Source organism: Mustela lutreola, chromosome 1, assembly GCF_030435805.1.
Source record: "Mustela lutreola isolate mMusLut2 chromosome 1, mMusLut2.pri, whole genome shotgun sequence".
NCBI classification, from domain to species: domain Eukaryota; kingdom Metazoa; phylum Chordata; class Mammalia; order Carnivora; family Mustelidae; genus Mustela; species Mustela lutreola.
This window is the reverse complement of record NC_081290.1, coordinates 178,560,415-178,573,426: the sequence shown is the minus strand read 5'-3', so window position 1 is coordinate 178,573,426 and position 13,012 is coordinate 178,560,415. Positions and strand designations below refer to the sequence as shown.

Below are 13,012 nucleotides of genomic sequence, written 5' to 3'. Positions count from 1 at the left end.
ATCATAAATACACCTTGTGACCAGTGGTGTTGGGAATGGCCAAAAATGCATCATAAGTATACGCAATTCTGGGCAAGAGACACAAGTAAAAAATATTTTCCTTTGAAAAGATCTATTTCAAATGGGAAAATAACCGCTGCTTATAGTACTTAAATTAATGTCTTTTTCACTGAAGGAAAATGACTTCCCTTTAAGTAGATTTGAAAAGATTTTCAAGGTTTTATAATACCAAAAATACAGATTTTAAAATGCTATAAATATTTAGCTTAATTATATTCAAATCAAGAATGCTATTTTTCACACTTCTCCACATTTTTTCATGATAAGAAAACTGCATTTAATCAAAGGCCACTCCATAGGAGAATTTTTCATTTTGACTAGTCTATGAACTCTGAGACACTAAAATATGGTATTATTGAAAATAAAACAAAATATGGTATCATTAATAAAATATGAATTAAATGATTAGTTATTAGAGCACTAAAATTATTTGATACCAAGTATGAAGGACTTCACTTGATGAATTCATTAGTCCATTTCATGGTTATGGTATGTTTATCAGGGGTTACTATGCTACATGCAAAAGGTATAAACGTAATAAGATATAATAATTACCGGCAAAAGACCTATTTCTGGAGAAGAAAAGATATGTAAATGTATACACAATGCAATGTGAAAATTACTGTAAAAAGGATCTGTACAGAATGTTCTCGAAGTTCTTTTCCTACATGAGTCAAGAAAAGATTTAGATGTTTCACTCAAAGTGCAATCTGTTATTCCAAATGAACTCGTTGTTTAGATACACTGTGTTGTCCCATACAGTAGCCATTAGGCAAATGTGGCTACTTGAATTAACCAATTAAAATTTAAATTTAAAATTCAAATCTTCAGGTTTATAAGTCACATTTTAAGTACTCATTAGTCTTACATTTATCAACTCAAAAATCTTACTGAAGTTTTGTTCCAAATTAAAATTGTAAAAACATTAAACTATGTATCAAAGGCAAGCTTCTAGCTGTTAAGTAGAATCTTGTGTACTGTTTCCTAATGAAGCCATACCAAGTGAGTTAACTTACTTTCAATACTGTCCTGCTCGTCCACTGCATCTTAATACCTATCAAAGTGCCCGATACAGAAAAACTGAGCAAAAAATTTTTACTGAATGACAAATGGATAAACTAAATGAATAAATGAATGAACACCTTTGTTTTCTTCTTTGAGAGGCAGTCAAATGAAAAGAAGCAGGGAGTCACCTGGTACAGAGAATGCTGATGCCGCCTACTATCCTTCTCTGATGCCGCCTACTACCACCATTTCCAGGTTAGGAACAGACTATTGAGAATATAAAATTTAAAAAAAAAAAAACACCTTATAAAAGGATGAATGGGCTTTAGAGACAATGAGTTTAACTTTCTGCCTTCTCTGTATTTCTGTCTCCCTAGAAGATGTAGACAAAAACATGGGTAGGTTCACACAGCTCCTGAACAGCAGAACAGAACTTGAATATAAGTCTTACAGAGGAAAAAAAGCATCCTTCTTTTTACTAACCGAGAATCAACATGAAAACATTACTTTAAGTTATGACAGTGAGGTTCTTGTGTTTTATGAGATCATTATATACAGAGATTAAGATTTCATAAGTAATTGAGGAGATCAGTGAAAATACATATTCCAAAATAAGGATTTCTGATGCATCAGAAAGCCATTTTCACTCAAGTTTGTGAAGAAATTCAGGGTCCTATTGAGGTAGTTACTTGTAACATGAAAAGTGTTTAAATAGTTTATGGTTAACAAGATCAGAGAAAAGCACCAAAATCTTATTTCTTTACACTTGGTTTTGAACATTAAAAAAAAATTCTTATCTTTAATGTTGATAAGCATTTCTTCTGCATGATGTGAAAATATGGATGACTCTTAGCCAACTATGTTTATGACAGAAAGCAATCATGTTCACAACTGAAGTTCAAGCCAAAGTTGGTGACAGTGACACAAAATCTTAAGCCCAGTAAATAAGAGGAAATAAATTGGTCTTGTGATCCTAAACTTATAAGCACAACAGTTTCAAAGGGAGAAAAAATTGTTACTATCTTTTTTGAGTACTTAATTAAGGCCAAGAATATTGGGAAGCAGCATCATGCCACGATAGGGTGAACCATCTCAACATTCAGGGAAGGCCACACATTACCAAATATAAAATAAGTCAGTCACCGTGATGAAAAGTACAGTGTAGGGAGTAGAAGTCAACATTGTAATAACATTGTCTGGTGACAGATGGTGACTACACTTATTGTGGTAAACACTCAGCAATGCACAGAACTGTTGAATCACTACGTTGTACACCTGAAGCTCATATAACATTGTATGTCAAATACACTTCAGGAAAAAAACCTTAAATAGCCATCTTCCTGATATTTTTTCATTCATGCAATTACCACTCGGTAGAAAGGTGTCTCTTTTGCAAATGGCTTGGGTTACTATAACAGAAGGCCATAAAAAGGACTAGCTGTTCATCCTGCAGCCACTACTGGAGAAGATTAGGAAATCTGAGAGAGTGACTTGCACCAACTGGTTAAAAACTGGACAGTTATGAGGCACCTGGTTGGCTCAGCTGGTTAAATGCCCAACTCTTTATTTTGGCTCAGGTCATGATTTTAGGGTCATGAGAATGAGGCCCAGTATCTGCACTCAGCAAGGAGTCTCCTTGAGATTCACCCACTCCCTCTTCCTTCGCCCCTCCCCCCTTGTGTAATTTCTAAATAAATGAGTAAAATCTTAAAAAAAAAGAACTTTAAAACACAACACAACAGGACAGTTACACTCCAGGGAGACAACAATGAAAAAGCAGGCTTTGTGCAGCAAGTCAGTAAGTAAGTTAAAGATGACAAGATGCCACATTAGAAGAAACAGTGCTCATACCATGAAGGACATAAACCCTAAATTTAGCCAGGAAAAAGATACTTTAAATAATGAAGTATGTATATTTATACTAGACATATCCCTGGAATGAGGTGATGGGACGTGGCTCAGGGTTGGAGCATCTGATGTGCTATGCAAGAGTGAAGATCCTGGAAAGTACCAACTAGTACAAAAGCAAGGCACCACTTTTAATCTCTGTTTGTAGGGAGGCTAACACATGAATGCCTACACCATTCTCCTTGCCGGAGACCGATTTACTCAGGCACAGAGGCAGAAAGCAAGATAGGGGTCCCACCCTTATTTCTGTGAGATCGAGACATCATAAAATAAGGATTTTCTGCCCAAAGTGGTGAACTGGGCTGTGTCATTAAAAACCATCTTATCCTGATCCCAGTATATATTTCCTGGCATTATGGTTCAATTTTTTAACACATTAAGTTAACTTAATGAAGTACAGTTTTTTTCTGCATTTGACATTCATATTTTACAACTGATAAACCTACATCAGCACATTATTATCACCTGAAGTCCATGGCTTACACTAGGCTTCACTCTTGGTTTTGGACATTCCATGTGTTTGAGCAAATGTATAATGATGTGTCTATCGTTACAGTATCATAGTGAATAGTTTCACTGCCTGAAAATCCTCTGTGCTCTATCTATTCATCCCTCCTTCCCCTTAACCTCTGGCAAATACTAAGCTTTTTCCTATCTTCATAGTTTTGCCTTTTCCAGAACGTCATACACTTGGAATCATACAGCATGTAGTCTTTTCAGATGGGCTTCCTTCACTTAGCAGGAAGATGTATTTAAGGTCCCTCCATGTTTTTTTATGCACTGATTGCTCATTTCCTTTTAGCTCCGAACAATATTTCACTATTTGGATGAACCACAGTTTATCCATTCACCTACTGAAGGGCATTTTGGTTGCTTTCCAGTTTTGGCAATTATGAATAAAGCTGCTCTAAACATCTGTGTGTGGGTTTTTTGTGTGGACGTAATTTTTCACCTCCGGTTAGTAAAATACCAAGAAGCGGGACTACTGGATCACATGGTGAGAGCATAGTTTTGTAAGAAACTGCCAAACTGTCTTCCAAAGGGGCTGTACCATTTTGCATTCCCACCAACAATGAATGAGAGCTCCTGTTGCTCCACATCCTCATCATCATTTGGTGCTGTCAGTGATCTGGATTTTGGCCATTCTGATAGATATGTTGTGGTATCTCATTGCTGTTTTCAGTTGTATTATGATTCAATTATCAGTGTCCTCTTGCTTAAGGATTTTTCCAAAAGTTAGAAATGTACAGAATGATCATTTCTCCAACCTAGAATATATTCTGCAGAATGACTTGGATAATTAGCTATTGGAAAATGTTATCATGAGATATGGGTAGGTTATCATGAGATACGGTAGGACAGTGTTACTGTCCCTTATTTCCAAATGAGAATTACTGCATGCTGCAACCATGCCAAAAAAAAAAAAAAAAAAAACACTGTTATTAAATTTTCTGAATGTGTTACAGAAAGGGAAATTTACCAAGAATGCTAATATAAGCAATGTACTAAGACCACCACTGTGACATTTTATATGATATATACCATCTCTGAGTATAGAAAATTATGTTTGGACTTTTGAAGGTAATCATATTTTCAAGACTTATCTTGCTTATTTATTGTCTTATATTTATTATCTTACCCACTTTGTAGATAGAATTCTATTCAAGGATATTCTTAAAATGTTGCCAGTTTCAATTATTCCAACTTCTTTTTTTTTTAAAGATTTTATTTATTTATTTGACAGAGAGAAATTATAAGTAGATGAAGAGGCAGGCAGAGAGAGAGAGAGGGAAGCAGGCTCCCTGCTGAGCAGAGAGCCCGATGTGGGACTCGATCCCAGGACTCTGAGATCATGACCTGAGCCGAAGGCAGCGGCTTAACCCACTGAGCCACCCAGGCGCTCAATTATTCCAACTTCTGATAAAAAATCAAAGTCTTTAAGGAAAAAAGATTGAAGACAAAAACCCACAGGGGTTTTCTTGCTGTTTAAATTGTAATGTAATATGTTGCTATCATTCTAGTCACTAAATTTTAAAAAAAAGAAAAAAAGAATGAATATGGGAACTTCGTAAGTTATGTCTCATACTGTAAAGTCAGAGTATCTCAAACAGGCCCACAAATGAATGGACTGTTAATAATCCAACATTCTTCACCCCGTTTTCCCAATGCATGAGTGGAACAGTGTCACTTACTGATCTCCATACCCTGATGAAGTAAAGGTTCCTAGCGCACAAGCCCTCCCACCGAATCCGTACTGCACTGACACGACGCTTCAAGTACTCAAGGTTACATTTCAACACGACATCTGAAACTAATGATGTACTCTGTGCTGGCTAACGGAATTTAATTTAAAAAATTCTACACTTCAAACTCAATGCTATGCTTCCAAACTGCTACTTTCCCTTTTTTAAAATAAAATTTGAGATATACAGAAGTAGACACAAAACTCAACCTGCAACTTTCTTAAGATCTTCCAAGACCTTAAATCATCATTAAGATGACCTTAAATCATCTGCACTCGAGGTAAAAGACCTGTTTACTTCCTGATCGTACTTGAAATACCATCACGGACATTTTCACGGAATCCTTTTATTTCGGCCAAGTGACAGAGCATGGCTTCCTCACCCACCACCATGCGCGTCTGGAGCTTGTTTAATGACGGACTGTGGCCCAGTCAGGCTAAGTTCACTAATCATACGCATCGCGCACTTGCTGATCCCAGCCACACTCCGGCTCCAAACACTTCGGCGCGCCGCACGCGCGACACCAGGGCCGGTCGCGGCGCACCGAGAGCAGCGCTCGGCCGCGCACCGCGGACTCACCCCGGTCCGTGTCGTACAGGAAGACGAAGCAGTTCCACTCATAGTGGTCCAGCAGGCTCAGGAGCGCGCCCCGCAGGGACGGCCGCAGCTGCAGCACGAACTGGCTCTCGCCCTCCGTGGGGAAACTGGGCGTGATGAGGGAGATGTGTAAGGCGCTGCAGAATGAGGTCAAGGTATGCACCGACCTCTTGTCATAGAGTCCGAAAATCGCAAAAACTCCTCTGGAGTACTGGGAACAGACTGAAAGAAAAGAAAAAAACCACACAACTGTGAGCACACTCTCAACCTGCTGACTTCCACATCAACCGTCTATGAGGGTAAAAGAAGTCTGAGTCATGAGGACATCTGGGAATGTCACATCAGGAAAGAGTAAAACTGAAGCGTATAATTAATTCTGTCCTCCACGAAGGCGTCCTTCCTCACGGAGCCAATCTGCACTTCCGGTGCAAGATGGCGCCGCAGGAAGAGCCCGCGCTCGCCCCGCCCCTCGCGTCGACACCGACCTGGACAGCCGCTCCTCCGAGAGGAGAACCGAGAGCCGGCGAGCCGCTCCTGCCCACAAGCCAGAAGGACCCCAGGCAGAGAGGGACAGAGAGGAGGCGCTGACACGGGGAAGCCCCGGCTGTGCGAGCACGGAGGGACCCGGAGCCGACCCGTGTGCCCTGCGGGGCGCGGATAGACGGCCGGGTGTGAAGGAGCAACCGGCACAGAAAGGCCTCAGCCCTAGAACCCTGCCAAGCAGCGGGGGAGCGGCTGGAACCTCTCCAGCTCCAGAGGCTGGCGAGCGCCACTGTTTACACTGGCGTCCACCTGGCGAGCGCCTGGTGCTGACGGAAACCGGGTTCCGGCGCCGCGGCCGGCCTGCTGCCTCCGCGAGCCCTGGCTCTAGCCCCAGATGCCCTCGGGCACAAGAAAACAACCCGCAGTTTAAAAGAGCAACTAGCATACAAACGACCCAGCCTTAGAGCTCCACTGAACAGCGGGGGAAGCTGCCGGAACAACCCTGAGACCGAGGCCAGCCAGCCCCACGCTTGCCGTTCCCCAGCCACCTCAATCCCACGGGGCAGGGTCGGCGCCGCCGGGCTGGCCTGCCGCCGCAGTGCGCCCCGCGCCCCCAGCCCGCACCATTCCCAGGCGTCTCACCAACGAGGGCCCAGCGTGGTGCACAGCGGGGCACCCCCAGCCAGCGGGATAAGGTGAAAAAGGCGCCCAGCACTCCTCGAGCCCCCGACAGCTGCGGGCGCGTGCTTCCGGCCCCACCAGGGCATGGCCTACACCGCCCTACACCGAGTTCCTGGAGGGCCAGGCGTCCGGCTTCACCAGCTTCAGCTTCTGCAGTCCCCCCCCGGGGCACCCTCAGTGCAGAGAGCCGGGGGACCACCGCAGCCAGTGCCCACTTCACCTGCAGCCATCCCACCGGGGACCCCCAACATACACAGTCTACACTGGGGACGACCTTCCATGGGATCCCTCCTTCAACTTCAGGAAAGGTAGTCGTTCGCCTAGCTCACAGAAACAAACACACGAAGTCGAACGAAAAGAGAAGACAGAGGAATATGCTCCAAATGAAAGAACAAGAACTAAAATAAAACGGAGATAAATCTACTTAAATTCGTTACTTTGTGGCTTTTTTGTTTTTTGCAGTTGCAGTTGTCATTTTTTCCCCCTCACAACCTTAGAGTTCTCTAGAACCACGTGTGAACACAAGTTAAGCTCTCTGGAAAATCACTACTGGGGTGTCCTGGATACTTGGCGGTATTGTGACGAGCTGTGCAGCTTATAGGTAGGCTATAAAGCGAAGACAAGACAATTTCAAAACCCAACAGAACCAAGTGCTCTTGCAGTAAGAACCTGCGGTGAACAGGTGCACAGCCTCCTTCTCTTTCCTGTCTATTCTCCTAGTTGTTGCAAGAACAATGAGACAAATACATAAAGAGAAACAAACACACACACACAAACACACACACACAAACACCTCTTCTCAAGATTCTTTCCTAGCATCATTTTAATCCCTTCTTCAGCATGACTGAATCCTAGTCCTAACTTGGGTAACTTTTTCTAATTTACCTTTTAAAGGATACAGGCTTGCATTAAAAAAATACTTTTTCTGTTTAAGAAGGAAAGCATCACTGAAATCCAAATTCTTATAGTTTACGACATATGGTGAAAGGTCCCATTTTTGTCTTATACCGCTAGTTTAAAATGTCCTTAATTCTCTAAAATGTTGATGTTTTCTGATTTTGGTTACTACTTTTAAGTGCTAAGTTTATAAAGAAGCCGAGGATATTAGATAATCTAGAGATTAGGAGTAGTTTATTGTGATACAAAGAAATTAGATTTTGCTTTGTTGAAGTAATAATAGGCTCTTGGAAAAAAAATTAATTATCCTAATAACATTTATACCCATATTCTACAATATCCAGGTTTTAGGAAATTATGAGGCATAATTAAATAAGATAAATTAATAAAACCTGGCAGTGTTTCTTCTGTTCTTGTTTATTATACCTCTGAAATTAGGGATAGAGTCTGAGCAATATAACTATAGCAGAAGGTACCAATTAACAGAAAAGGGATGCTTCTGGTCTTTTGTAGATAATATGTTCTAAGAGATCTTGTATAAGTTCTGGAAAAAGTAACACCTAACTAAGGAACCAGCATCTATATTCAAATGGACAAGACTAGGATAGACTAGACTTTAAAATAGAAGGGAATGACTGCAAACTCAGCAAAACAGTTTAAATCCTAGTGCTTTTACTTGTTAGCCAGGTGACCTTGACTAAATTATTTAATCTTAATTGTCTCAATTATAAATACATAATATGCCAAAGATTAAATAAGATAATGCATACAAAACCATGACCCTATACAGGAGATAATTAGTAAGTGGTAGATTTTTTTTTTTTTTTAATATTTTATTCACTTGAGAGAGAGACAGAGATAGGGAGAGAGAGTACAAGCAGGGAGTAGATGGAGAAGCAGGCTCCCTGCTGAGCAGGGAGCCCAATGCAGGGCTCGATCCCAGGGCCCTGATATCATGACCTGAGCCTAAGGCAGATGCTCAACTGACTGAGCCACCCAGGTGCCCTGTAAGTAGATTTTATAAATTCCATGAAGGAAAAAACATCCAATTCTAATTCTATGCTCGCCCAGGAACTACAATTTGATCACCTAAGTAATCTGACCAACTGGAAGACTTGTTCTGACGGTGTGACTGGCTGAAATTTTCTTTCAAGGTATAAGAAACAGTATGATGTAACATTTGGGTACCTAGTGTTTCAATTCAATTAATTTCTATAACTTAAGAGACCTTCTCCGATAAATCAAGTTGCTGGATCAGCTGTTAACCTTGAGAAAGTTCCACCAAGGCTTTGGATGTATTTATGTAAGTGCTGTACACTTAGTGTATAACTAGGAGTCCCTTGGCTCCCTTATAGATTTTTCATATTGTCCTGTTCCCTTGATTTCCATACAAGTTGAGAGCCCACTCTTAATCTTTAGTCAGCAAATAATCTGGTTCAAATAATTTTTGTTTCACTTTATTGAAAAAAGTTGAAGAGCTTTAGAACTCAAAACTAAGACACTGGCTTTCAGTTTGGTTCTGAACATACACACAGATTTTAGTGGTTGTTCAAGAAACTGTTAAGCAAACAGCGGGCACCTGGGTGGCACAGTTAGTTGGGTGTCTGACTGTGGCTTAAGGCTTTAGTCGTGGGATTGAGCCCCTTATTGGGCTCCGGGCACAACAGGGAGTCTGCTGGAGTTTCTCTCTCCCTCTCCCTTTGTCCATCCCCCCAGGATGAGCACCCACTCTTTTTAAAATAAATAAATAAATCTTTAAAAAAGAAAAGAAAATGTAAGCAAGTCATGTACTTTAAGACAGTTATACATATAATGTATTATATGCATGTATAATTATAGTATTATGGAGTATAATTATGTAAATACTTAATTCTTTGTTATTGCATTTTTAAAACCATACCTTTGTCAAGTTTTGGTTTCCAAACTCCATTTCGAGGAACCCCACAAGTTTCCTAAGAGGACTTCATTAGCTTTGCAGGAGAACCTTTGATGAAACAGGAAAGGGTGGCACCCCTTTCCCCAAAAAAGCTGAACAGCACTTCTGATTTCCTCTATTTCAAATACTGAGCTGCTTCCAACATCACATTTTATGTGCAAATAGTATTATGCTATTTAAGAAGGCCCAAAACAACTAATATACCCTATACAAAGTTCCTTGATTATTTTTTCTTTCCTACTGTGTTCTTTTCAATGTAATCATTATGACTTTCCACTACTCTGGTGCTTGCCATAGCATTTTAACTTAATTTATTCCACTTGTTCCTCAATAAACAGTATTTTCTGATATTTAATCATCTTCTGTCTGCTTTCTTCATTTGCATCATCAAAAATATCCATCTAACTTCTCTTTTTCACAGCAACTTGTCATTCTCCTAATACACTTATTTAGAAACTGTAAAAAGTCTTAGACTAATAACTTTGCTTTTGGCTGTATTTTGTCACTCACATTTTAGTTTCCCTTTGCAAATGTCCAGGTTTAGTAGTACTAATTTGATTATTATTATTATTATTTTTTTTTTTGGTCTGTTTAATCTAGAATTATATCCTTGGTAGGTGAGGGTTATTGGGTTTCCTATGTATGTGGATAGATGGTCAATCAAATGTTCAATATTATCTCTATATGATCCCTTAGATAGTATTTCATTTGCTCAATAGATACCAATTTTAAAAGATAATTATTTCCAGATTTAGTATTAGAATCTAGCTTTTGCAAACACTCAAATCAAAATTCACTTGATTATGTCTTATGACGTCTATTGTTGCTTAGTATACAGATAATTATTCAAACAATGGAACTTCTTGAACTATCTGTATGCATACACAAATTAATGAAAATAAAATAAGGTAAGTATCAGTGTGTTCAGAAATGCATACATAAGAGGGGAGCAAGCTGAATTTTAATGTAATGGTTAGTCACTAAAGAGATGTGATGGTATTAGATACATATTTTGGGATACAAACACTAATCAGGATAAGACTTCCAAGGAAATAATCCAATCAAAATTTTAAGCACATATTCTATATTCTGCTTCACTAATGAGATCACTAAGATCAAGTTATTATGTAAATAACACATAATATAAACACATCGTAATAATTCATTCATCTTTTACCTGATGGTGTCAATTAATTAGATCTGTCTTTTCATCAGGTAGTCACCCCATTCTGTTCCAGATGCCACACTCCAGATGCCAAGCCAAGTCAATCTGTCATATAATTTGTGATGATTTATAGCCCTCCATCACATGTAAATCAAATGACGTGGTCTTAGCTCAGTGTTTCTCAAGTCATGGGACATAAATCCAAGTGATATGCTGAATTTCACTGACCACCGCGGCGCATGTAGGAAGAGCACAGGCCAGTGATCCATCGGATGCTCTTCCCTTTCTCCTGCCTCTGCAGGCTTCCTCCACCCTATACAACTTCCGAAAATAAGCCCAGCTGTCCTTCATTTTATCAAACAACCTTCTACACCTACCGCTTCTTACCCTCCTATCCTTCTCCAGGCACTTTTGTTGATAAGGTTTTCTACTTACACTGTTTTCCAACTCATTTGATTTGGCTCGTCTACTTCCCAGCCACCAGAACCACTTTCATCAAGTGTGCTGATGACCAACTACATCCTAAATCCGACATCCTTGAACTCCCATCTTACTGGAGTTCTCTGTTGGGTTTGGAACTTTAGATGTCTGCTGGGCTGCAAACCCAACCACTTCCTATTTCTACTATGCCACTCCAGGTACTTCTGTTAATAACCCAGCCCTGGGGCACCTGGGTGGCTCAGTGGGTTAAACCTCTACCTTCAGCTCAGATCATGATCTCAGGGTTCTGGGATTGAACCCCACATCAGGCTCTCTGCTCAGCGGGGAGCCTGTTTCCTGCCCCCCCTGCCACCTGCCTTCCTCTCTGTCTACTTTTGATATCTCTGTCTCTGTTAAATAAATCAATGAAATATTTAAAAAAAAATAACCTAGCCCTGTGAGGGTGCCTGCCAGATCAGTCATAGAGCATGGGACTCTCAACCTCAGGGTCATGAGTCTAAGCCCCATGTTGGATGTGTAGCATACAACCCCCCCCCAAACTATATATCTATATCTATATATCTATCTCTATCTATCTATATATCTATCTATCCCCAGCCTTGTAGATATTTGAATTTGCATGATTAAGCTATCCATTTTTCAATGTAAACAGAACTGTTTACTGGTTTGGGTAAACTGCATAAAGCAGTGTAAAAAGTGTTTGTTGGTGTTTAATCAATCTGTAGTAGAAAGAATGTACTGCAAAAAAAAAAAGAAAAAAAAGGTAGATTTAACACTACCACTCATCGTTTCATTCAACAAATGCTTATATGCTGCCTAATTTATTACAGCCACTGTGTTAAGCATTTCTAACAAAATACAATTAATACAGTGTTTTCCACTGAGAAGAGGTTCACATTCTAAGTAGCCAGATACAAATTGATGCTTCAAGATAGTGAACACAGTAAGTGATAGGCAGAGGTTATGAGGAAGCACAGAGGAGTCCTTAGCTTAGCCCATAGGCCATAGGGCTATGGATTGAAGGAAATGTTACTTGTCTATGGAGGTTAGGTTTGAATAGTGATTAAAGATATAGAAACCAACAAGCAGGTTGCCAATATTTCTATTTCTGATTAAAGATCATATTTAAACCACATCAGAGTCCAATAATATCTAGAAATGTTAGGGAAACAAATACATGCCAGTTGCTTGGATATAAATGTAGTGGTGGGAGCACAGAGAGTCACTATATGGCATTTGGTTATTAGGTGCTTTAAAAAAAACAAAAACCTATCACCAAAACATCAAAATGCTATGCCCTGTGCAAACATGTACTACAGAGATCCTGTTACTGGATGTACCAATTTCTTTCTTTAAAATTTTTTGAATATTTTATTTATTTGAAGAGTCCCTGAAAGCTTGTGAACCAGAGGAGGGACAGAGGGAGAGGGAGAAGCAGACTCCCCACTGAGCAAGGAGCCAAATGCAGGACTCCATCCGAGGACCCTGAGATCATGACCCGAGCCAAAGGCAGATGCTTAACAGTCTGAGCCACCCAAATGCCCCTGGACATACCTACTTCTAAAAGGTAATCCTAGAATATAAGTAATAAATCTT

The 13,012-nt window shown here is 40.0% G+C and overlaps 1 protein-coding gene across 10 annotated transcripts in view; it reads right to left on the bottom strand.

Moving 5' to 3' along the window:
• GRIA4 (glutamate ionotropic receptor AMPA type subunit 4) overlaps positions 1-13,012 on the bottom strand; it is a 387,246-nt gene that overhangs the window by 234,800 nt on the left and 139,434 nt on the right. For all 10 annotated transcript variants that reach the window (XM_059179531.1, XM_059179526.1, XM_059179517.1 and 7 more), the window contains exon 4: positions 5,796-6,035. In XM_059179531.1, coding sequence (XP_059035514.1) covers positions 5,796-6,035 — 240 coding nt within the window. The remainder of the gene's footprint in view (positions 1-5,795; positions 6,036-13,012) is intronic.